General features: G+C 44.3%; 1 protein-coding gene across 1 annotated transcript in view; it reads left to right on the top strand.

The window, feature by feature from the left end:
• The window catches only part of LOC120997700 (high density lipoprotein binding protein), a 53,582-nt gene extending 33,213 nt beyond the window's left edge, over window positions 1-20,369 (top strand). Inside the window, exons 12-28 of the mRNA XM_040427932.1 lie at window positions 2,722-2,861; window positions 2,945-3,049; window positions 3,131-3,244; window positions 5,699-5,785; window positions 5,874-6,005; window positions 7,533-7,751; window positions 8,464-8,685; window positions 9,574-9,792; window positions 9,881-10,025; window positions 10,104-10,249; window positions 10,363-10,467; window positions 16,543-16,677; window positions 16,779-16,922; window positions 17,510-17,683; window positions 18,721-18,837; window positions 18,971-19,105; window positions 19,216-20,369. Coding sequence (XP_040283866.1) covers window positions 2,722-2,861; window positions 2,945-3,049; window positions 3,131-3,244; window positions 5,699-5,785; window positions 5,874-6,005; window positions 7,533-7,751; window positions 8,464-8,685; window positions 9,574-9,792; window positions 9,881-10,025; window positions 10,104-10,249; window positions 10,363-10,467; window positions 16,543-16,677; window positions 16,779-16,922; window positions 17,510-17,683; window positions 18,721-18,837; window positions 18,971-19,105; window positions 19,216-19,350 — 2,474 coding nt within the window. The 3' untranslated portion in view covers window positions 19,351-20,369. The remainder of the gene's footprint in view (window positions 1-2,721; window positions 2,862-2,944; window positions 3,050-3,130; window positions 3,245-5,698; window positions 5,786-5,873; window positions 6,006-7,532; window positions 7,752-8,463; window positions 8,686-9,573; window positions 9,793-9,880; window positions 10,026-10,103; window positions 10,250-10,362; window positions 10,468-16,542; window positions 16,678-16,778; window positions 16,923-17,509; window positions 17,684-18,720; window positions 18,838-18,970; window positions 19,106-19,215) is intronic.
• The last annotated feature ends 3,109 nt before the right edge of the window (window positions 20,370-23,478 follow it).

The following is a 23,478-nucleotide window of genomic DNA, read 5'->3' as shown; positions in this document are numbered from 1 at the left end:
GGCCCTGAGCAGCACGGAACGATGGAGTGTCGGCCACGCCCCTGCTGGAAAGGTAAGTTGGTGACCGCAAGGGGGTAGGGGCGTGACTAAGGCCAGGCGCCTGGAGGGCACAGCGTCATGGCAACCAATGACGCTGTGCACTCCGGGTGTCGGGAGGAGAGCAGGCTGCATGGACAAGCACAGCTCTGGGTGCTGGGACAGAAGCTGTGTGGTAGCTGCAGCTCCAGCTTGCAGGGGGCATGTCCTCGAGATCCCAGGAGAATACAAGAAAGGAAGTAAAGGTGCCCATAAATAGTGCCAGCCCAGGGTGCCCACAATAAAAGTGTCAGAGTGCTTCTATGACTAGTGCCAGTTTGTGTCACCATTTATGGCAGCTGGAGCACCCTTCTGTATAGTGCCAACCAGAGTGCTCCCATGAATGGCTCCAACCAGAGAATCACCATGAATAGTTCCAGTCAAAAGGCCACCAGGAACAGTGCCAGCCACAGTGCCCTTATCAATAGCGCCAGCCACAGTGCCCTCATCAATAGCGCCAGCCACAGTCCGAGATGATGGCACAAGGGGGGGGATAGTCGAGCTGAAGGCACTTGGGCTGATTGCACAGGGGGGAACGAAGGGTGTTGGGGACTGATGGCTGCGGGTCTTATGAGTTTTATAAATGAAAACAGTCTATTTATTAATTCATTTTTTTCTTAGATTACTCGATTAATTGTAAAAAATAATCGATAGCGTAATATATTTCTAAAATCGTTTACTGCAGCCCTAGTCTACACTTATCAATAGAAATTGATTTCTGTGTAACATGTTCATACAATGGGAGTCTATTGGACACCTGCAACGGTGTATGCTCATTGGCACACTAAATACCTGCACACTGAGCCCAAAGAAGTGTAGCACGTCATCTATTTCCCATAGCGTAATGGGGAAAGGAGAAAAACTCTAAATGTTTCATGGTAATGTAGAAGAAAGTGAAATAGCGGCACTCACCCGTGTGGAGTAAAACCAGCGACTTTATTATTCAAAAGCTACATCAGGCAGGGGGCGGACAATTCAATACACACGCATTGATCAGCTAAATGTTTCATGTTGTGCACCTCGCACGTAGCTAAGGCTACTTTCACACTTGCGGCAGGACGGATCCGACAGGCTGTTCACCCTGTCAGATCCGTCCTTCCGCTATTTCGCCGGACCGCCGCTCCGTCCCAATTGACTATAATGGGGACGGGGCGGAGCTCTGGCGCAGTTCACAGTGAGAGGCCGTCGGACATGCAGGACTTTTAGTCCGGCGGCCTTTCTCTGTGCTGTGCTGGAGCTCCGCCCCTGTCCTCATTATAGTCAGACAGAGCGGCGGCACGGTGAAATAGCGGAAGGATGGATCCGACAGGGTGAACAGCCTGTCGGATCTGTCCTGCCGCAAGAGTGAAAGTACCCTAAAGCAGTTTTCCCCACCTCCAGGAGTGATTTTATATTGCTTGGATATACGTCACTTCCTGACCAGTTGAGTTTATTCTCAGAATGAAATGGCCATAGCAATAGTTGTGTAGTCGCTTCTTCCATTTAGTAAATAATTATTATTATTTTTATTTTTTTTACTTTGATCATAATGGTAAGGTATATCCTAGCAGTGTCCATTTCTATTATGATGGGAATATACCAGTTTAACAAATGGATGTAATGAGTCCCCGATCACATTTTCCTGAGGCAGTGTTTTTTTTTTTTTTTTTTCTCCCTTCCCTAAGACCTAGTTCACACATCAGTGTTTGGTCTGCAATTTCCTTCAGTGATTTGTTAGGCCTCCATACACACTAGTGTATTGTCAGCTGAACCTGCTGAGAACTGTGGGGGAGATTTCTCAAACTGGTGTAAAGTAGAACTGGCTTAGTTGCCCATAGCAACCGATCAGATTCCGCCTTTCATTTTTCACAGTTCTTTCGGAAAATCTAAGTTAGAATCTTGATCAAATAATTTTTGCGTTTAAACAGTTATACATACAAGAAGTAACCCCAACAGAATATAAACCCCCTCTCCCAGCCGTCTCAGATGTTCACCAAAGTCCAAAATGTGCAAAATTTTGCTCACAATGTGAAATAGTCCACTGTCAAGATTAAGCATGCCTTTACACCGAACTGCTAAACCCACAGGCGACCTACCACATCTCAGGCAAACAGCATCCTGTCTATAGCCCGTCTTAAACAGAAGTTCTATATACCCTGTGTAATAAATATAATTGGGAAATTCTACGCACCTTCCTCACAGATACACCGGAAACTATTCAGTCCCCCCCCCCCCTCCCCATTGTTCCTCCAAGTCACTTATATCCATTTTTTTACTTATCGAGTACTGTTAAGTTATCACAGACTATTATAATGAAGGGATGTTATCCCTTTGGTGCCACCATGTGAGGTGTGAGATCCAGGATGGGATGACTAGCAGCAGGACAAAATGGAGAAAGTTTTCAATTTGCGTTCCGTATACGGAACCATTCATTTCAATTGGTCTCCAAAAAAAGGAATGTACTCTGTATGCATTCAGTTTTTCCGTTCAAAGATAGAACATGTCCTATTGTCCGTGGACAAGGATAGGACTGTTCTATTAGGGGCCAGATGTTCTGTTGCGCAAAAAACGGAATGCACACGGATGTCATCTGTATTTTTTGCGGACCGCAAAACACTGAAAAAGCCGTACGGTCGTGTGCAATAGGCTTTAGTGTTGTCTTTTTAGTTAATAGGATAAAGGAGCAGTACAAAGTGTCTGTAAGGATTCCCCAGGACAGTGAGAAGAGCAGTCAGATTCGAATTGAAGGAGATCCCCAAGGTGTGCAGCAAGCAAAGAAAGAGCTGCTGGAGCTGGCTTTACGAATGGTAAGTCCAGCAAGAATCCACTTCTGTATTTTAGAGGAAAAAAGCGATGCAGTGTTAACATATATAAAATTATTTTTTTAAAGGAAAACGAGCGCACAAAGGACCTGATCGTTGACCAGAAATTCCATCGAACAATAATTGGGCAAAAGGGTGAAAGAATCCGGGAGATTCGTGAAAAATTCCCTGATGTAAGGCACTTCTAGATCTTCATGCCCTCTTAATAGATTTGACAACGTCTCAGCGATCTAATTTGTGCAATCTCCTTTTAGGTAATCATTAATTTCCCCGATCCTGCTACCAAAAGCGACATTGTGCAGCTGCGTGGCCCCAAGAATGAGGTGGAGAAGTGTACAAAGTATCTGCAGAAGATGGTATTAGAGATGGTATGGACAGATTTAGGCATCTTAATATTAGTTTTCACGTAAGGGTTTATACTATTTTGCTGCTATGCCACTTCTACAAGGTTAACTGTTCAGAAATACTAGTGCATCATGACTTGTAAAATGGAAAGACCTACTTATCTACTTCAGAAGCTCCGACAGATTCCACCAGTATTGAATGGGGGGAAACCAGTGCTGCACAACATTTTCCAATCAACATGACTGACACCGTGGTAGAAGCCATCATAAGTGGGGGGGGCTGTCAGGTTACAGTGGTCTTTGATGGCAGAGCAATCTGACACTGGGGTTAGTCTTAAACTGCAATGCAGATCTGGACAGAGACTTGCTTATATTGTTGGTAGCAATATTCAGAAAAATATTGGCAGTAGATGATGGGGTGTGTCCTTTATCAACTCTGATACCTGTGCAAATAGAACAATGTACCGCACCCCAATAACCAGTCTTGAGCAAGTCTGAGCAATTGTATAGAAATGAAACGGTGCTCTAAAAATTTTAACTTGTAATATGGTTCTTAAATGGGTTGGCCCATCTCGGACATTGATCTCATAATGTTAGGATATCCCATCAATATCAGGAGTGGGTCCCAGCTCTATTATATCTGTTTTAGTAGATCCTTCAGTGTCTTCATCTTGTGTATACCACCAAGTACGTTTCAGCCTGCGTGTAATTCCTACATATTTTCCACAGTCCACCTACAGTTGCAAGAAAAAGTATGTGAACCCTTTGGAATAATATGGATTTCTGCACAAATTGGTCATAAAATGTGGTCTGATCTTCATCTAAGTCACAACAATAGACAATCGCAGTCTGCTTAAACTAATAACACACAAAGAATTAAATGTTACCATGTTTTTATTGAACACACCATGTAAATATTCACAGTGCAGGTGGAAAAAGTATGTGAACCCTTGGATTTAATAACTGGTTGAACCTCCTTTGGCAGAAATAACTTCAACCAAATGTTTCCTGTAGTTGCAGATCAGACGTGCACAACGGTCAGGAGTAATTCTTGACCATTCCTCTTTACAGAACTGTTTCAGTTCAGCAATATTCTTGGGATGTCTGGTGTGAATCGCTTTCTTGAGGTCATGCCACAGCATCTCAATCGGGTTGAGGTCAGGACTCTGACTGGGCCACTCCAGAAGGCGTATTTTCTTCTGTTTAAGCCATTCTGTTGTTGATTTACTTCTATGCTTTGGGTCGTTGTCCTGTTGCAGCTTCAGCTTCAGCTGGTGGACAGATGGCCTTAAGTTCTCCTGCAAAATGTCTTGATAAACTTGGGAATTCATTTTTCCTTTCGTTGATAGCAATCCGTCCAGGCCCTGACACAGCAAAGCAGCCCCAAACCATGATGCCCCCACTACCATACTCCACAGTTGGGATGAGGTTTTGATGTTGGTGTGCTGTGCCTCTTTTTCTCCACACAGTGTTGTGTGTTTCTTCCAAACAACTCAACTTTGGTTTCATCTGTCCACAGAATATTTTGCCAGTACTGCTATGGAACATCCAGGTGCTCTTGTGCAAACTGTAAACGTGCAGCAATGGTTTTTTTTGGACAGCAGTGGCTTCCTCTGTGGTATCCTCCCATGAAATCCATTCTTGTTTAGTGTTTTACGTATCGTAGATTCGCTAACAGGGATGTTAGCATATGCCAGAGACTTTTGTAAGTCTTTAGCTGACACTCTAGGATTCTTCTTCACCTCATTGTGCAGTCTGCGCTGTGCTCTTGCAGTCATCTTTACAGGACGGCCTCTCCTAGGGAGAGTAGCAGCAGTGCTGAACTTTCTCCATTTATAGACAATTTGTCTTACCGTGGACTGATGAACAGCAAGGCTTTTGGAGATACTTTTATAACCCTTTCCAGCTTTATGCAAGTCAACAATTCTTAATCGTAGGTCTTCTGAGAGCTCTTTTGTGCGAGGCATCATTCACATCAGGCAATGCTTCTTGTGAAAAGCAAACCCAGAACGTGTGTACGTGTGTGTGTGTGTGTGTGTGTGTGGTTTTTTTTTTTTGTTTGTTTTTTAGGGCAGCTGTAACCAACACCTCCAATCTCATCTCATCAATTGGACTCCAGTTGGCTGACACCTCACTCCAATTAGCTCTTGAAGTCATTAGTCTAGGGGTTCACATACTTTTTCCACCTGCACCACATGGTGTGTTCAATAAAAACATGGTAACATTTAATTCTTTATTAGTTTAAGCAGACTGTGATTGTCTGTTGTTGTGACTTAGATGAAGATCAGATCATATTTTATGACCAATTTGTGCAGAAATTCATATCATTCCAAAGGGTTCACATACTTTTTCTTGCAACTGTATATGATTAAGCCATGTACATAGGGGATTTTTCATTATCAATTTGATTTTATTTTTTTGGTATTTTCTAACAGAACGTACACCATTTATGATTCTTATGATTCTCTTATGTTCCAGGTGGAGAACAGTTATTCCATCTCTGTACCAATCTTCAAGCAGTTCCACAAAAACATCATTGGAAAGGGTGGTGCCAATATTAAGAAGGTAGATTGACTTGCTATTTTGTTTTTTGTTTTTTTTGTGCACACCCCCCCTCATTTTCTTTATATTGAGTGCTTGCTTCCCTCTTCAGATTCGGGAAGAGTGTAACACTAAAATTGACCTCCCAGCTGAGAACAGCAACTCGGAAATGATTGTCATTACTGGGAAGAAACCCAACACTGAGGCTGCAAGGGATAGGATTCTGGCTATTCAGAAGGAACTGGTAAGTGGTATTTGCATTAGTTACACATACACTTAGGGGTCATTTATTGAGACTGGTGTTTTAGACGTTGGTCTTAATAAGCCCTACAGCTGGCAGTGGATGTTCAGTTATGTAGAGGTGCAATTTATTGTTAAATCTCTTTTTTTATTGTATGTAAGGACAAAGAAAGTGACACAGAGCATTATAAACAATATATTCAATAAATGCCACCTCTTTCCAGCTTAGGGTAAAGGCTTCTATGATTTAACAGTAATACATTACAACCTAAACCCCAATTCAAGGCACAGTTTGAAACAAAGTAATCTGGAAATTCCTCCCAAATTAACAGGTATTGTGGGACTGAGATCCCCTGCAAAATTGTGGGTGTTCAAATAAGGTAGACCCTGACTTGAAGATATAGTAACTCTTTAACTGAGGTAAGAGTGTCCTCTCGAGTCCTACACTGTGCAAGTCGGGCGCCTAATTTACGTAATAATAGTAAGGCAAATATGGTGCTTCTAACATCGTGGCTCAGGGAAAGAAACACGAAAATTCAACAAACAAAGACAAAAAAACAAGACAAAGACAGACAATAGACCAGGGGAGGGAAGAGGGAGAGAGGTGGGCGGGAGAAGGGAGGAGGGACATCTGAAGAAATTGTCAGAGATGTCGTCAGGTGTAAACATCTGTATCTAACCAGGATTGGAAGCGAGGGGAGCTCCTAAATTGTTGCCAGGGCTCCCCAGCGGTCTTAAATTTAGACCATTTTCTATGCCTAAACCAGGCGTAAAAAATGATGAATGAGACTGGCCTGTCAGCCCACCTACTTTTTTTCCCCAACCCGGCGTAAGCGGGGAAGAAGTCGCGGATTCTGCCGCACCATGGCATGCGACAAACCGTTCCAGATGTATGCCACAAAAGTGGCATATATCTAGTAATCAATGACTCCCTTAATATTTTGAAAGGAGTCTGTCAGCAGTTCTGACCTTTCAAAACTGCTGACGGCGCTTATTAGGGGCCGAGGAGAGCAGGACAAACGTTATTTATTTTGTAAAATGTTCTGAATCAAGGATAGTGTGAATGACCCTTTGTTCTGCCAGTTTCTACTCCAAGTATTCAGCAGGTGGCGCTTCACTGTGAAGTGCTCTCTGCATTAAGCTGCTTCACAGCGCCTCCCCTATGCTGATTGACAGCTGTAACATCCAACCAGAAGACAACTACAGCTGTCAGTGGAGCGGTTGTGAGGCAACTCATTGCGGAGACCACTTCACAGTAAAGCTCCACCCCCTTGGCACTTGCATGAGCTGAGCTTGGCAGAGTAAGTTCATATTCATAATACTACTGATAATAAAATAATGAAGGCTTCATGAAAGGTTTGTTTGTCCACCTGCCCCCAGCTCTAACTAGCGCAGTGTGTGTGGCAGTCACTTCTGGGATCACATTTTGTACATTGAATCTCTCTTGCTAGCCATAAAAGCCCCTTTAATAGAACTGGATGCACTAATTTGTGGTTTGTTTTTTTTTTGCCCTTGGTGGCCATTGTTTCAGGCTAACATAACTGAACTGGAGGTCAGCATTCCATCTAAACTGCACAACTCCCTTATCGGTGCTAAGGGGCGCTTTATCCGATCGATTATGGAGGAGTGTGGAGGTGTGCACATCCATTTCCCGAGTGAGGGCTCTGGCAGTGACACAGTGACTATTCGTGGACCAGCTCAGGATGTTGAGAGGGCCAAAAAACAGCTGCTTCAACTGGCAGAAGAAAAGGTAATTTTGTTTGCGTCAATTGCTGGGGAATCCGCAGAGAAGAGTGGAGCGGATTTACTTCTATATAGTTACATGTAAATGTAGACTGCCACTCTAAAAATCTGTCAGATTAATCAGTGCCTGAAGCTGCATGATATAAATCTGCTGCACCTTTACACGGTCTATTCTAACTTTATATCTCCTATTGATTTCGGCTTACTTTGCAAAAGACTTTTGTGACTATTTTGGTGCAAAATAGTGCATTTTATAGGAATACTCCCATCTGCACATTTATGATGTATTGATAGAATATGCCACCTCTGGGACCCACTCCTATTTCAAGGACAGAATGTGAAATGAAGAGGACATTACGTATGTGCGCCCCCTTCCATTCAGTGCTTATGGGACTTCAGAAAATAGCTGAGCCAGTGCTTGACTATTTTCTGAAAGCCCATAGCAGTGAGTGGAGAATGCTGCGCACGCGCCGTTTTTCCTCCTATTTGCATCAGGGCCCTGATCATGAGATGGAAGCAGGTCCCAGAGGAGAAAACTCAAGCCATGCCTCCAACTTTCTTCATAAATGTCTAAAATGAGATGTCCCAAATTTTGGTAAAAAAAAATTACACCAGAGTTTAGGTGAAACCACAGTAGTGCTGTGGTTGCTTAGAAATGTGGTACGTCCGTTCACTTTTTAACTCTGTAGTTGGTAATTGTTTTCATTTTTCCCTTGTAGCAAACAAAGAGCTTTACTGCAGAGCTCAGAGCTAAACCAGAATATCACAAGTTCTTAATTGGTAAAGGAGGAGGAAACATCCGCAAGGTGCGCGACCAAACTGGAGCCCGTATAATCTTCCCCACTGCTGAAGATAAAGACCAGCAGCTTATCACCATTGTGGGCACAGAAGAGGCCGTAAAGGACGCTCAGAAGGAACTGGAAATGCTAATCAAAAGTTTGGTGAGAACCTAATAAGTTACTTCTATATTCATGAGCTGTATAAAGGTCTACTTGTAGCGTCTTACATTTTGTGTAAATTAATGGTTTGGCCAAAGCTCTTTCACATGAGCTATGGGGAACATCAGTCTGTTAAAAAAAAAAAAGCATGCGTTTTGCTTGCAGGTTGAATCATTTCTATTTGTGGTCAGTTTTTCCGTCTGGATTTCATGTGTTCAAATTTTCACACCCCCGAAAATAACTGATGAATACCATACAGCACCTCCTAGCAACATAACTGAAAAATGGATGCAGTCAATGTGCAGTTATTTTCAATTATTTTTTTCCCCAGTGTCCCATTGGGGAAGATTTATCAAAACTGGTGTTAAAAAAAAAAAAAAAAAAAAAAAAAAATGGCTTAGTTGCCCAAGGCAATCAGATTTCACCTCACATTTTTTCAGAGCCCTTTTTTTTCCACTGCCGGATCTCAATACCGGGAAATAACAACGCAAGTGCGGAAGTAACCACAGTTATATTATTCTGTCCTGCTTTCCGGAGACCTCATGTCATGCTTTTTGCTCTGGCAAATGAGATCTTCTGCAGTGCCACTTGCATGCAAGTTCCTCTTGGTGAAGGTCGGATTTCTGTAGGTAGCAAGTATTGCATGGTTGTCTGGTATGAGGGCACCAATCTATGTAAGAATGTCTGAAAAAGCCACTGTTTTGGTGCCTTCGGTCACTTGAGTCACATGACAAGCTTCTGATCCTGCTGTAATGTTGCTGCCTCCCAAGCTACAGCTAATTGGCCTTAGCCTAAATGTTGCTGACCCAGATATCTTGAGGTTTTTTTGTTTGTTTTTTCTTTCATGCAAACTACCAGCTATAATTAAAAAAAAATATTTTTTTTAAATAGGATAACATAGTTGAAGACACCATGGCTGTGGACCCTAAGCATCACCGTCACTTTGTAATCAGACGAGGACAAGTGCTCCGCGATATTGCTGAAGAATATGGTGGTGTCACAGTTAGCTTCCCTCGTTCTGGGGTGCAGAGTGACCGTGTTACTTTGAAGGGTGCAAAGGAGTGTGTTGAGGCTGCCAAGAAACGGATCCAAGATATCATTGAAGATTTGGTGAGAGAATACATAAAGGCTTTTGTTTCTGCTCAGTAACTTGTGTTACTATTGTGGGGATTCTGATTGTTTCACTTTTGTGTTCCAGGAAGCTCAGGTCACCATAGAGTGTATAATTCCCCAACGATTCCATCGATCACTTATGGGTCTTAAAGGTTCTCGTATCCAGCAGATAACAAGAGAACATGGTGTGCAGATCAAGTTCCCTGACCGAGAAGAAAACCCTCAGGCTGGTGAGGAAATGTACCTTGGTTCAAATGAGTGGTTGTTTTGGGAAACTGGACATGTTATAAGAAATTTTTCTTCATTAGCCACCAATGCTGAGTCACCAGCCCAAGAGAATGGAGAAGGTGCTGAAAATAAAGTTGTTGCAGACCCAGGCTCCCCTAAGAAATGTGACATCATTGTCATCTCTGGGCGTAAGGAGAAGTGTGACTCTGCTTACGAAGCTTTAAAGGTTGGTGATGGGTTTACATGATTATGATGGTTGAACAGGAGATATTGGCTGCTTTTTAGAAGTTGGTAAAAATACATGTTTTACAAGTAATAGAATGTTTTCTGTTTCTTTAGGCTCTTGTTCCAGTCAGCATTGAGGTGGATGTCCCATATGATCTCCATCGTTACATCATTGGACAGAAAGGTACAGGTATCCGCAAGATGATGGATGAGTTTGAGGTATGTGGTTTTAAAAGCCTTTTTTTCCTTTTTTCAAAGGTTGTCTGCCAGCAGTTTTGACTATGCTAAAGACAAACATACCTTTATGTGGAGGTAGGAGTAGTGTGAATATGAAGTTTTATTCTGTAAGTCTGTGCTCCTGCACATGCCCACAGCAGGGCTTCACACTGTAGTGCTCTCTGCATTGAGCTGCTTCACAGCCTCTCCCCTTTAGGCTGGGTTCACACGGGCGAGATTTCCGTGCGGGTGCAATGCGTGAGGTCAACGCATTGCACCCGCACTGAATCCGGACCCATTCATTTCTATGGGGCTGTGCAGATGAGCGGTGATTTTCACGCATCACTTGTGCGTTGCGTGAAAATCGCAGCATGCTCTATATTGTACGTTTTTGTTTTTTTTTTCTTTTTTTTTTTCACGCAACGCAGGCCCCATAGAAGTGAATGGGGCTGCGTAAAAAATCGCAAGCATCCGCAAGCAGGTGCGGATGCAGTGCGACTTTCACGCATGGTTGCTAAGATGAAAGTCTATTCACTGTATTATTTTCCCTTTATAACATGGTTATAAGGGAAAATAATAGCATTCTTAATACAAAATGCTTAGTTGGTCAATTGAGGGTTAAAAAAAAAATATTAACTCTCCTCCTCTTGATTGCGTAGTTGCCGATCTCTTCTTACTACTTTAATCATAAACTGCCGGCTAAAGGACCTGTGGTGACGTCACATCACATGGTCCATCACTGTGCTGATGGACCATGTGATGAGCTCAGTGACGTCACCACAGGTCCTGAAGAAAACAGGAGACCTGCAGCTACGTGATCAATTGGAGGAGGGGAGTTAATTTATTTAACTCTCAATTTACCTTCTAAGCATTCTGTATTAAAGAATGATATTATTTTCCCTTATAACATGGCTATTAAAATAATTACATGTACACCACACCGAACCCAAATTTGAACTTCAGTGAAGAAGTTCGCGTCTGGGTACCACAGTCAGTTTATCACGCGCGTGCAAAGCGCATTGCACGCGATAAACTGAACAATGGAACGCAATCGCAGTCAAAACTGACTGCAATTGCGTACCTACTCGCACGCGTTTGCCGCAATGCACCCGGGACGCATCCGGAGCCAAAACGTGACTCCCGTGTGAACCCAGCCTTACTCTGAGTGACAGCTGTAGCACCCAACCAGGAGACCACGCAGTGCAGAGGAGAGGGGCTGTGAAGCAATTCACTGCAGAGAGATCTTACCAGTGAAGTTTTGCCCTCTGGGCAGAACAAAGTTCATATTTCTCACTCGTCAAATTGGGGGACACAGAAGACCATGGGGTATAGCTGCTGCCACTAGGAGGCGACACTAAGCTAAAAGTGTTGGCTCCTCCTCTCTGCTATACCTCTCTGAGGCACTGAGCTAATCAGTTTTAGCTTGGTGTCCGTAGGAGGCAGACACTTATTTTTTTTTTCTGCAGGTCTGCCAATGTTTTTCCTTTTTTGTTTTATTTTTTAGGTTTGGGCTGTAGGTGGGCTCACCACCTGTTTTTCCCACACTTGAGGGCGGAGACCAGCGGGTCCTCAAGCCTGCTGCTCATTCCCCACCTCTAGAAAACAAAGAGGAACAGTGGGTCTCAAATCTGCTGTTACCCGCCAACTACAGTGTCACCTTGGCTACTACTTCTGGAAGTCCCCGCCCCTGTTACCAGTGTAGCTGCCCTCCTCAAGGGGCAGCACACTGAGGAAGGTGACACTGCTGGAATCGGGGTGGGCAGAAACAGTCTGGGTAAGTATATTGCCTACCTCCCATGCTGGCCCCACTGTGCCTGAGCCCCTCTTCTTCTGTGTTCTCTAAGTGAATACAGGAATATATGTTTCTCCTAGACCTTGGCCCTTGTATCTGGTGACTCACCGCCTCGGTTCCACCTCCGGTCCCCGATCCCATCAACGTCCTGCAAGCTAGTCCTGGCGGTCGCATGTCTCCTTGGGCAGCCCCTGCTTTTTTACTCGGGACATTGGTACACCTGCTTCCGGCCTCATTTCCCAGTGCACTCTGCTCCCTCCCTACATCGCCGCCCCAACTGGAAGTTTCTGGTTGGCCCCGCCTGTACTCGAGGCCCTGGCACTGCAGCCTAGTAGGCCGCATCTCCCAGTGTGTTTCAGTGGCGGGATCTATATTTACAGAGCGTGAACATTTTGCGCCCATGCCTTAGCCCCACCAGCTGCCCAATAACCTCTGCCCCTGCCTTCTGCTTAACCCCTTCCTTGCCTCAGTACTACTGTGTTGAGTTAAGTGCTTACTGGGCTCTCTGCTGAGGCTTACAGTGCTGGTCATTAGTACAGACGGATGTGGGTTCAGTTCCCCTAGCTCTGTTTTGTTAGAATTGAGCTGTATGTAAAAAAAAACTATTTTATTAACCCTTGAAGCTATCTGGTCCTTCTGAACCTAGTTCCCATGCTATTCTGTAGGCAGAATTTCTTTACCCTAACGCTGGATACATATGTCTTATAACGTAAGCGGAATCTTGGCACTACCACTGGATACCGCACTCCCTGTAGCTTACCCTCCTATAGTTGGAGTAGTTACACTACCACTAAATTCCATGAGTCCTGTCACATTCCCTTCCCTCCATAGGCAGAATATGTGCGCTCACCACTGACCCTGTACATTCTGTAGCATTACCCTCCTTCCGTAGGCGGAGTAATTGTCCTTGCACTGGATTCCATACAGCCTGTGACATTACCCTCCTTCCGTAGGAGTAATTGCACCCCCACTGGGTACTGTACAGCCTGTAGCATTGCCCTCTTTCCATGGGCGGAATATTTATACCACCACTGGATACCATACATCCGGTAGCGTTACCCTCCTTCAAGAGGCGGTGTAGTTGCACTACCACTGGATCCTATGCTTCCGGTAGCATTTCCCTCCTTCTGTAGTGGGAGTGTTTGCACTTACTCTGGGTACTGTACATTCTGCAGCATTACCCTCCTTCTATAGAGTAATTGCACTACCACTGGATGCTGTACAGACTTTTACATTACCCTCCCTTAGGTGGAGTATTGCACTTCCACCGGATACCATACGTCCTGTTGCATTAACCCCTCCACAGGCGGAGTAATTACACTCATACTGGATATCCTCTGTCCTGTCAGCTTTCCCCCTTCTATTGGGGGATTAGTTACACCACAATTGCGTGCTAGAGATCCTGTAGTATTACCTCCCCCCCCCCCCCCCCCCCCCCCCCCCCCATTGACGGAGTAGTTGCACAACCAGTAGTGCTTGCACTACAAGTGGACCCGGTACATCTTTTCGGTTCCCCTCTTTCCATCAGCGGAGTAATTCCACTACCACTGGAAACTGTTCCTCCTATTACATTATCCATCTTTCTTGGGTGGAGTAATTGCTTCAACATTGTCTACCGCGACTACTCATTTGTTCCTTGTTGCATGGGATCCCGTTCCATGGGTGGCCTATTGGCTAGACACGGTACCTACAACCGCTTTATCCCCCGTCATAGGTGGTATTTTGGCACTACTGCTGGATACTGTGACTGCTTCACACTACCCCCTTCCTCAGGTAGTCTTAGTTTGGATTGGTGTCTGGCGCCTACGTGGCAGCCTCTGTCTTCCAGGTCAGCCTGTAGCTCTAACAGGCTGTTGGTATACCTCATACCTTTCCTTGTACCTTGAGTCCCTGTGAGGGGCAATCTCATTTGGTTTATTTTCATTGGCATGCCCGGCATCCACACACCTTCCATAGGTGGAACATCTGCTCTGATTGCCAGTTTTCTTCCTTTTCAGGTGGAGTGTTGCGCTAGCACTAATTCTTGATGACTATTGCTGTTGTCCTCATTTTCAGGTGGAGTCTCTCCTGTGACCCTAGAGGCCATAGTTGTTGCCATCGACTCCCCCCTGTGAGGCAGTTTTTGCGCTGCCCATAGATATTCTGGCTACTCCGGTTCCATGGCTACTACTGCGGGAACCCTTCCCAGGGGGAATTTTTGCGTTGGGCAGGAGACACTACGTTTTATGGTTTTCTCCATCCCTCTCCTCAATGTAGAGTATTGGCCCTGGCTTTCCGGCGGTATCTACAACACATTTCTCCTAGGCATGGTGTCTTCTCGCTAGTTGTAGTTGTGATCGTGTCTAAATTTCCTTCTTCCACAGGGGGCACTTTGCTTATGTTCTGCCATGACAGGCTGAGGGGTTTGCTCACTTCTGCTGGGCATTAGTATGTTTTCTGTACCTGGTATAACCTACTGATTTCTATAGCGCTGGCTTAGCGCGTTGTTCCCTTTACATGTACCGCATTGCCTCTACAATCTACTACGGTGACAGCATCAGCCTTCCCTCCGTGTGGAGTTTGGGTATGCACTTATTCAGTTTGCATATGAGTTGTCTACATGGCTTCCCTCACCGGGTCGAGCGGTCTTACTGCCCTTGTCACCCCTAAGTGCTGGTTTTCTAAGCCACATTGGCTGCCTCTACTTCTCCAATTCCGCAGGGCGAGTAGTTGCGCTCCCCCACATACTGTTACGGCCAGTGTTCATAGCCATTGGGTTCTCGTATGCACCCTTTCTGCTGTGGGGTGCCTGCGCGGGTAGTGTTAGTTCTGTTACCATTTTATTTTTTCTGGGGCCTTGTGGCGTTCGGGGTCCACACTCCCTTCCTGGCGCTATAATTTTCCCATCTCTGGTTCTTGTCTGCAGCTTCCGATTTAGGTCTGCCAGTTCAGGCAGCCTTTCATTGAGTATCAGACGGCTTCTCTCCTCTCTCTTGTTCTGTAATTTAAGGTCCTCCTCTACATGCCTCTGCTTACCACATTGGCATTTTTCTGGGGGCACATTCTTATGAAGAAACCCCCTTGTCTGTAGGCCTGAAGGGGATGTTTTAGATCCCAGAGGACTCTTTCCCTGTCAGGTTACTCCCCAATTTCTTTTTGCAGTTTTGGGTCGTTCCCTTTGGATTACTTCACTCCCTCAAGAATTTTTTCTTGTGGGCCATTCTCATGCCTGACTTCCAGGTGGATTGTTCTTCTCTTCTGGTGGTATAGTGTGTGGGGTCTTTGCCTTTGGGCATCCCTACTTCTTCTGGGGGGGCAAGTTTTGTCACATCTGCGGTTCTTTGGCCATTGATATCCAGATACCATTTTCATTTAATCTTCCAATCCGTATTACACTGAGTGGTGTGTTTTGTTTTTTTTTTGTCACCCCCCCTTTCCTTGTCTTCATTCTTGTCCACCTTGTGGATATTCTGTGTGCTCTCAACTTCTGAAATCTCCTAAGCCATGACTTGTATTGCCTGGGCTGTTTCTTCTGCCCAGCCAGGGCCTCTGAGTATTTAGCCACTCTGGCTGGCCTTACGGCGAATGGGTCTTCCTGGCCCTTTTCAGGGTTCCTTGTTTCTTTTCCCCGCATTTCTGTGCTGGGCCTTATGACCAGCCTTGAATTCGTTCTGTTCTTTTTCTCTCCCCATAGTACTGCTCTTTAACGTCCCATGGTCTTCTGTGTCCCCCCCCTCCCCTCCCCAATGATACGAGCAAGAAAATAGGATTTTTTTTGTGCTTACCTGTAAAATCCTTCTCGCTGAGTTCATTGGGGGACACAGCTCCCACCCTGTATGTACATTGCTGGTTCTCATAGTTTGGTCCCTCTGGTTCTTGATGATGACCCATCTCCAGTTTTCTTCCTTTTTATTGTGTTCTGTTGGCTTCTCCTGGCTTCCCCCTACTGCTTTTGTACAAACTGATTAGCTCAGTGTCTGCCGGAGGGGTATAGCTGAGGGGAGGAGCTCACACTTTTTTTTTGCTTAGTGTCGCCTCCTAGTGGCAGCAGCTATACCCATGGTCTTCTGTGTCCCCCAATGTACTCAGTGAGAAAAGGTTTTTACAGGTAAGCACAAAAAAAATCCTATTCACTACTCCTGATATTTAAATGCTCCACAAAAGGTATGTTCTTACTGTTCTCCCAGGGCCCTAACTAGTACTGTCGGCAGTTAAAATTGCTAGCAAGTTTCCTTTGAGATGACCTTTTCGAACAGGTCTTTATTCTTGTGGATCTAATTATTACATGCATTTGTCATCTGCTTTAGGTCAATATTCAAGTGCCAGCCCCAGAACTGCAGTGTGACATAATTACCATCACTGGGCTTTCCACTAACCTGGATCGCGCCAAAGCTGGCCTTCTTGATAGAGTGAAGGAGCTGCAGGCTGAGCAGGAAGACAGGGTATGTAATATGTTCAGAGCAATGTCTGGTTAAATTGAATTGTAGTGTCAACTATCCTCTAGATTATTTTAAAAAAATTCTCACTGGCTCTTGTTTTCTAGGCCTTGAGAAGCTTTAAACTGGTGATCTCTGTCGATCCTAAGTATCACCCTAAAATTATTGGCCGCAAAGGTACAGTTATCAGCCAAATCCGCCTTGAACATGATGTCAACATCCAGTTTCCAGATAAGAGTGATGAAAACCAGGTACTATAGATATTTTTTTTTTTTACCTTTTTCCTGCAACTGAAATGCAAAAGCTTTGGCCTCTTTGAAATTTTTTCCTGTACATTAGCATAGTACAGACACGCAGTGTGAACAAGTCCAACAATGAGACTGCAAATACCCCAGTCAACAATATTTTTGTAGAAGTGGTCCCTTGACAATATGCTGATTAATTTCCTGTTGCAGAGACCACCTTTATTCTTAGGGAAACAAATCTGAAGTGTGTATGGTGATTGTCCGTAATACAGGACAGGTCCTCCAGAGACGCTCTTTGCAACCACTTTCCTCTCTGGCCAAAGGGACTCCTCTCTACTAACTCAGAATTCCCTATAATGGTGTATAAAAATGGGTTTTCTAAACCGGACAACCAATCTAGTGCATCTGTGCTGTGGCCTGCCGGCATGTCCTATTTAGAAATATGGATGTAATAAGATGACCTGTTGTGCACAGCAGGCGCGCTGTGTAATGTTAATTTCTTGTGTAAAGGGTAAAAAATTAAAAATTTTTTAGCTACATGGCAAACTTAGTTGATGTGTTATTTTTATATATATATTAATTTATTTTTTCAGATCACCATCACTGGTTATGAGAAAAATACAGAGGCTGCTAAAGAGGCAATCCTGCAAATTGTTGGGGACTTGGAGCAAATGGTGTCAGAAGAGATTACCTTGGATCAACGTGTCCATGCCCGGATTATTGGTGGGAAAGGCAAAGCCATACGCAAGATCATGGATGAATTTAAGGTACGTGTTGTGACCAGATCTTTTTAATCCTTTTAGTGGACATTTGTGCCATATGCCCTGTTGGGGTATATGGCATTAGATGAGATACATTTGCTAGTTAGGTCCTCTGAGAAATGAAGATGTCTCTCCTTTTTGCAGTTACTGCTGATTAGAAAGGGGGGCGGGGGGGGGGGGGGGTGTCCAATAGGAAAGTGTTATCCAAAAGAAATGACCAGGATAGGTCAGTCATAGTGTGTGGATCAGACTTGCTGCACCCCTGACTATCAGCTGTTTGAAGAGGCCACAGCGCTTGGGCCTCTTCCTAGGCCATGTGATGTCATGTTTATCAATTACATGGCCTGGGCTCAGCCCCATTCAAGTGAATGGGGATGAGCTGCAATACCAAGCACAACCTCTGCCCAATGTGCTGTGCTTGGTAGGCTGCAGCCTCATCAAATAACTGATCAGTGGGGGTGCCTGCAGTTGGACCCCTGCTGATGTCGTATTAATGATCTATCCTGAAGAATCCTTTTAAAAGATTGAAGTCCACAGGAGACAAAAACCTCTCTTGTTACAAGTCCTGGTTAAGTATTTAAGATTGATGTGCAACTAAGGCTCCATGCACACTACCTTATCAATTTTGGGTCTGTGTGCTATCCGCAATTATTGTAGACACAGTCTGTCATTTGCGGAACAGCCATATGGATGCGAAAAGCACACATCCATATGTCCGTTCCACAAAAGATAGAACATATCTTATTCTTGTGCATAAAATGTGGACCACTGACCCATTGAAGTCGATGGGTCTGCAAAAAAAATAAAATAAATACGGACGCAACATCAACTGCATCCTTATTTTGCGTTTTCGTGATTTGCGGCCTGAAAACCAGATACAGTTGTGTGCATGGGACCTTTAGGGATATTGGCCCTGTATCTCTGGCCACTAGAAAGCTAGAGCTTGTTTGGTTAAGTGGTACAGGAGTGTAGGAGTAGTTTTTTGCCTGCTAATAAATTACCATCCTGCATGATTTGATTAAATAGGCGATATCTTTGTCTAGGTGGATATTCGCTTCCCTCAGAGTGGAGCCCCCGATCCCAACCTTGTGTCCGTGACGGGCAAACCTGAGGATGTCGATGAAGCCATTGACCATCTTCTGAATTTGGAGGAAGAATATGTAGGTTCCTTTTTTAATCCTTGCCTAGTGTTTTTGAACATTACTTGGTGCAGTACTTTTTACTGGATTTAAATATAGTATTTAATCAGCAATAGAAATTGGAGATTTAACATTTTTATTTTAAATGTTTCAGATGTCTGACGTGGCAGAGAGCGAAGCGATGCAGTCTTACATGAAGCCACACTCTCAGGAAGAGAACAAACCCCAGCCATCCAAGGGCTTCGTTGTACGTGATGCCCCCTGGACATCAGGAGCCAGTAATGACAAGGTTAGCTTCTTACTAATAAGATCCATGGCACATCAGCCCAGAATTATATTAGGATAGTTATAAAATCAGAGTGACTGATTTAATTGTATTTATTTTTCCACTTCTCCAAGGCTCCTGACATGACCAGCTCAGAGGATTTCCCCAGCTTTGGAGCTCCAGTGGCCCACAAGACCTCTCCATGGGGCCCAAAAAGACATGGTGGTGGAAAAGGCTTAATGCCTGCTGACATGTCTGCTTCCTGTTAACTCTCCTGTTGCGGTGTCTGAATCACTTGACCTGTCATCCCCTTATTTCCTTCCCCCATCCTTTTCCTCTGCCTTCCAGGATCCTATGACAGTCACTGCTGCAAGGGTTTACCTGGCACTTCTGGTTCTTCACAAAAGCAAAAATTTGGTATTTGAGTTACCTGCTAGAAAGAGCCTATGATTGCACCTGTAGTGTTGCTAAGTCTTGCTACACACCATCAGCTATAGTCCTTTCCCAAGTTGTATATACTGCCACTACAGCCTTTCGCCAGTTGCTAGATATCTGGAGTAAGTGTAGCGTCTGCTGAATTGCTGAAACTACCGCTCCAATTTTATGGAATATTGTCTGTCCCTAGGATCCATATGGAAACGTATAGTCCATTTGTCCTTTTTAGTACTTGGTCGAAAACTGTTAAGTGTGCAGCTATACTTGGTCATCTCCTAACCAGACTTGGATGATGCAGGTAATGCTATTATCTGATGTGTAAAATACCATGGTTCTAATTGACATACTGTCCTGCTACAGCACAGAATGTATTATGAAGTGCCCTGTAACCCTTTCACTGCCAGAGCCATTTGTGAGGGAGGGATATGCACAAAGGGGGGAGTTGTTGAAGGTGTATTTGCTTCCCCCTCCCCATCCTCTCATCCGGTTTTATGACATTACAGCTAATCATGGTCCAGGCCGTGGAGAAGCCTAGAATTATACACCAGTGGCATCAGGATGAAACGTTGCTTTCTGCTGCTAAAGAACAACCTTGCCATGAGCTGACGAAAGGATTGAAAAGCCCACCACATCTCTCTAGTCCCGTCACAGCCCTTTCTCTTGTCCCCTTACCTCTGATGCCGGGGGAAAGGATCATGTTTTGTCCTTTTGGGTGGGGGGGGGTTAACATTAGTTCCAGGTTTTTTCCAAACCTCTCCTCAGCCCCCTTACTCCTTGGACATTTCTACTTACTGTGCCTCAGTATCAACTTCCTGTACACAAAGGTCAGGAAATAAACATCCTTTAAAAGCCAGCCCTCGATGTGTCATTGTCTTAATATTTGGGGAGGGTGGAGTAAGGCTTTCAGGATAGAAATTAAGATTCAAATGGATTCTGTTTTTGGACACGCTCTTGTCGGTGGAAAGGAGCGTCCACCGGCAGTCAAGTCATGTCCACACTTACTACTACTGTAAAAATTGCAGCATGAATAATGCAGCACACCCAAAGGTCACTTGGATAGCAATAAAACTGAAGCATATCCATGGTATAATGTACACTACAGTTATTTCAAACGATCCATGTATCCATTCTGATATTTTTAGAACATGTCCGTCTCACTGATACAAGCCACCCATTAAAGGGAGTCTGTCCCCTCCATATGGCCATATACAGTGCTTACATGGCTCTGTAGCACACCTATACAGGATTGTAACGGTACCTTTGTTCTTTTCTTTAGACTTGCACCAGCAGGAAAAACGAAGTTTAATTCATATGCAAATGAGCACTCGCAAGTGCCCAGGGGCGGCGTTCAGTGTGTAGGAGCCCAGGCTGCTCTGCCTTCTTTTCACTTTACTCCTCCCCAGTCTCTTCCTTTGTCCTATCGATGAGGCAAGAGACTTGGAGGGCGGGCAAAGGAAGAGGCTGGGGAGGAGTAAAGTGAAAAGAAGGCAGAGCAGCCTGGGCTCCTACACACTGAACGCCGCCCCTGGGCACTTGCGAGTGCTCATTTGCATATGAATTAAACTTCGTTTTTCCTGCTGGTGCAAGTCTAAAGAAAAGAACAAAGGTACCGTTACAATCCTGTATAGGTGTGCTACAGAGCCATGTAAGCACTGTATATGGCCATATGGAGGGGACAGACTCCCTTTAAAGTATTGGATCAGTGAAAAACTGAATACACGCCAGTGCAAAAAACTGATATGGATCAGACTGAAAACGGAAGCCATATGTCAGGTGCAAGAGGCCTTACTGTATGCAAAATCACAGCAGCTGACAGCAGTTTATTGTTAAAAATATTTTTTTATAAAGGACGTATAATGAAAGGAAACGTCACCATCAAATGCATTGTAATCTGAAGGCAGCATGTTATAGAGCAGGAGGAGCTGAGCAGATTGATTATACAAATTATAGGGAAAATATTCAGTAAGTTTCTGCTTTTTCTAACTAGGCTAACTGTCATTTTGGTTTATTTTTAATGTTATGTAGGGAAAGGCTTGTCAAATGTTTTTGTAATATACTTATTTAGGGAAAGATGTTCCTTTCTACTAGAAAACAGAGCAGGGTGGAAAGTCTTGGCAAAGCCTTAACAGCATTGCTATGGAGAATCTGTCTTCAGTCTGCAGAAGACGCCTGTGTAACATTCAGAGGTTTCCAGCCGCCTATTGTCACTACTAGGGATGAGCAAATCGACTTTGGATGAAACATCTGAAATTGATTCACATAAAACGTTGTTCCAATTAGAACGAAGTTTTGTGCGAATCAACTTCAGATGTTTCATCCAAAGTCGATTCACTTAGTCACTACCTCAGCCCAGACATGTGGCCTAACACTGTCCACCTCTTTGACTTATTGCACACAGGTAACTTTAGTGCTCAGTAAAACAGAAGACACACTCTCCTTGGTAATGCTCAGTTACAGCTTTGATGGATTTTAAACCAAAACGTCAGGCCTCATTCACATCTCTATTTTGGAGACCCGGCACAAATGCCAGCCGTCGGCCAAAGCTTCATGCAACTGTTTGTCCGGCTGAAACCTGGCATTTATTAGTCAATGAGGATCCAGCTGGCTGCTCTGTGCTGGAAGAGCCTGCTGGATCTCCTAACAGAGATGTGAATGAGGCCTTACATACACGGGGAGCTGTTATCAGTGATGGCAAGCTCTGTACATAGTACAGACAGTCACTGATAAAACCCCATAAAACTAGATCGCTCAGCTCCTCCTGTTCTATAACCTGCTCTTTGCAGATTGCGCTGCATTTTGTTGGGGCAAGTCCTCTTTAAAGCCTCATTTCAGATTGCTTTAATCTGTAGTATGGTGCAAATCTCAGCCAGACTGCAGGTCTAGTGATCAGAACGAAACGCATCCTAAATCCCTGTAATGCTATTAGGGTCCATTCACACATCCGCAACTGTTTTGCGGTCCCATTGAAAATGAATGTGTCCACACTCCTTACGCAAAATTGCGGCACGGATGCAGACATGTGAATGGACCCTTAGTCTGGGTCACTAGATCCGTGGTAGGGTCTAGATTCGCAACTATAATACAGATATTGAAATGCACCTGGGTTCCAGCTATCTGAATGAGGCAGCATTGGGAAAGGTGTGTGATGGCTTGAATTCTGTCCAGGTACTCTTCTCTTCCAAACCCCACCCCTCCCCCTCTTTGCATCACAAGCTGGACCTTAATGTGACCAAAATACAGCTAGTTTGTATAATTAACTTATTGAAAATTCTTCCTTGATTGGAAAGCGCCAGGGAGGACTGCTGCCCTGTCTGAGTAACATGGTGGGTAGCTGAGCTTTCATAAATTCTGCTCCAAATCATATAAACCTGAGTCAAAAATGGTAAATTATGACAGATGCTGGGTGTCCTCCTGTAGAATGTCATTCAATGCTCTTTCAACTTGGAGATGTAGTTCAGCCAAGACTGTTGTTGTGTATAGGCGATCTGTTGCCCCATCCAGTCTTGGACCCTTTTGATAAGGAACCTGAAGGATACACTGGAGCATAGAGAATGGAGTGACCATTTGGCAAATGATGCCATAACTTGCCAGAGGTATTTGCCAATGCAACTCTCGGGTCTGCAGTGTACCTGAGCCTTTATGTATGAAGGTGTTTTTCTTTTTTTTTTTTCAAAAAAGTTTTGCTTGGGTGAAAACATAATTAATTTTGACTACGTCTGAAAATCCCTCCAGAAGAACTGCAGGCTGCAAAGACATTAAACGCCAACTGTGTGTATGATTTCCTTTAGGCATAATTCATGTGTATTTTATCCAGAAGACAAAGCAACTCACATTTGTAATTTCTAGCTGCTGCATTGGGGTACTTTCACACTAGCGTTTTTCTTTTCCGGCATAGAGTTCCGTCACAGGGGCTCTATACCGGAAAAGAACTGATCAGGCATATCCCCATGCATTCTGGAGAG

The sequence above is a fragment of the Bufo bufo genome, chromosome 4, assembly GCF_905171765.1.
Source record: "Bufo bufo chromosome 4, aBufBuf1.1, whole genome shotgun sequence".
NCBI lineage: Eukaryota > Metazoa > Chordata > Amphibia > Anura > Bufonidae > Bufo > Bufo bufo.
Note: the sequence above shows the minus strand (reverse complement) of the source record. Positions and strands in the feature narration are given on the sequence as shown.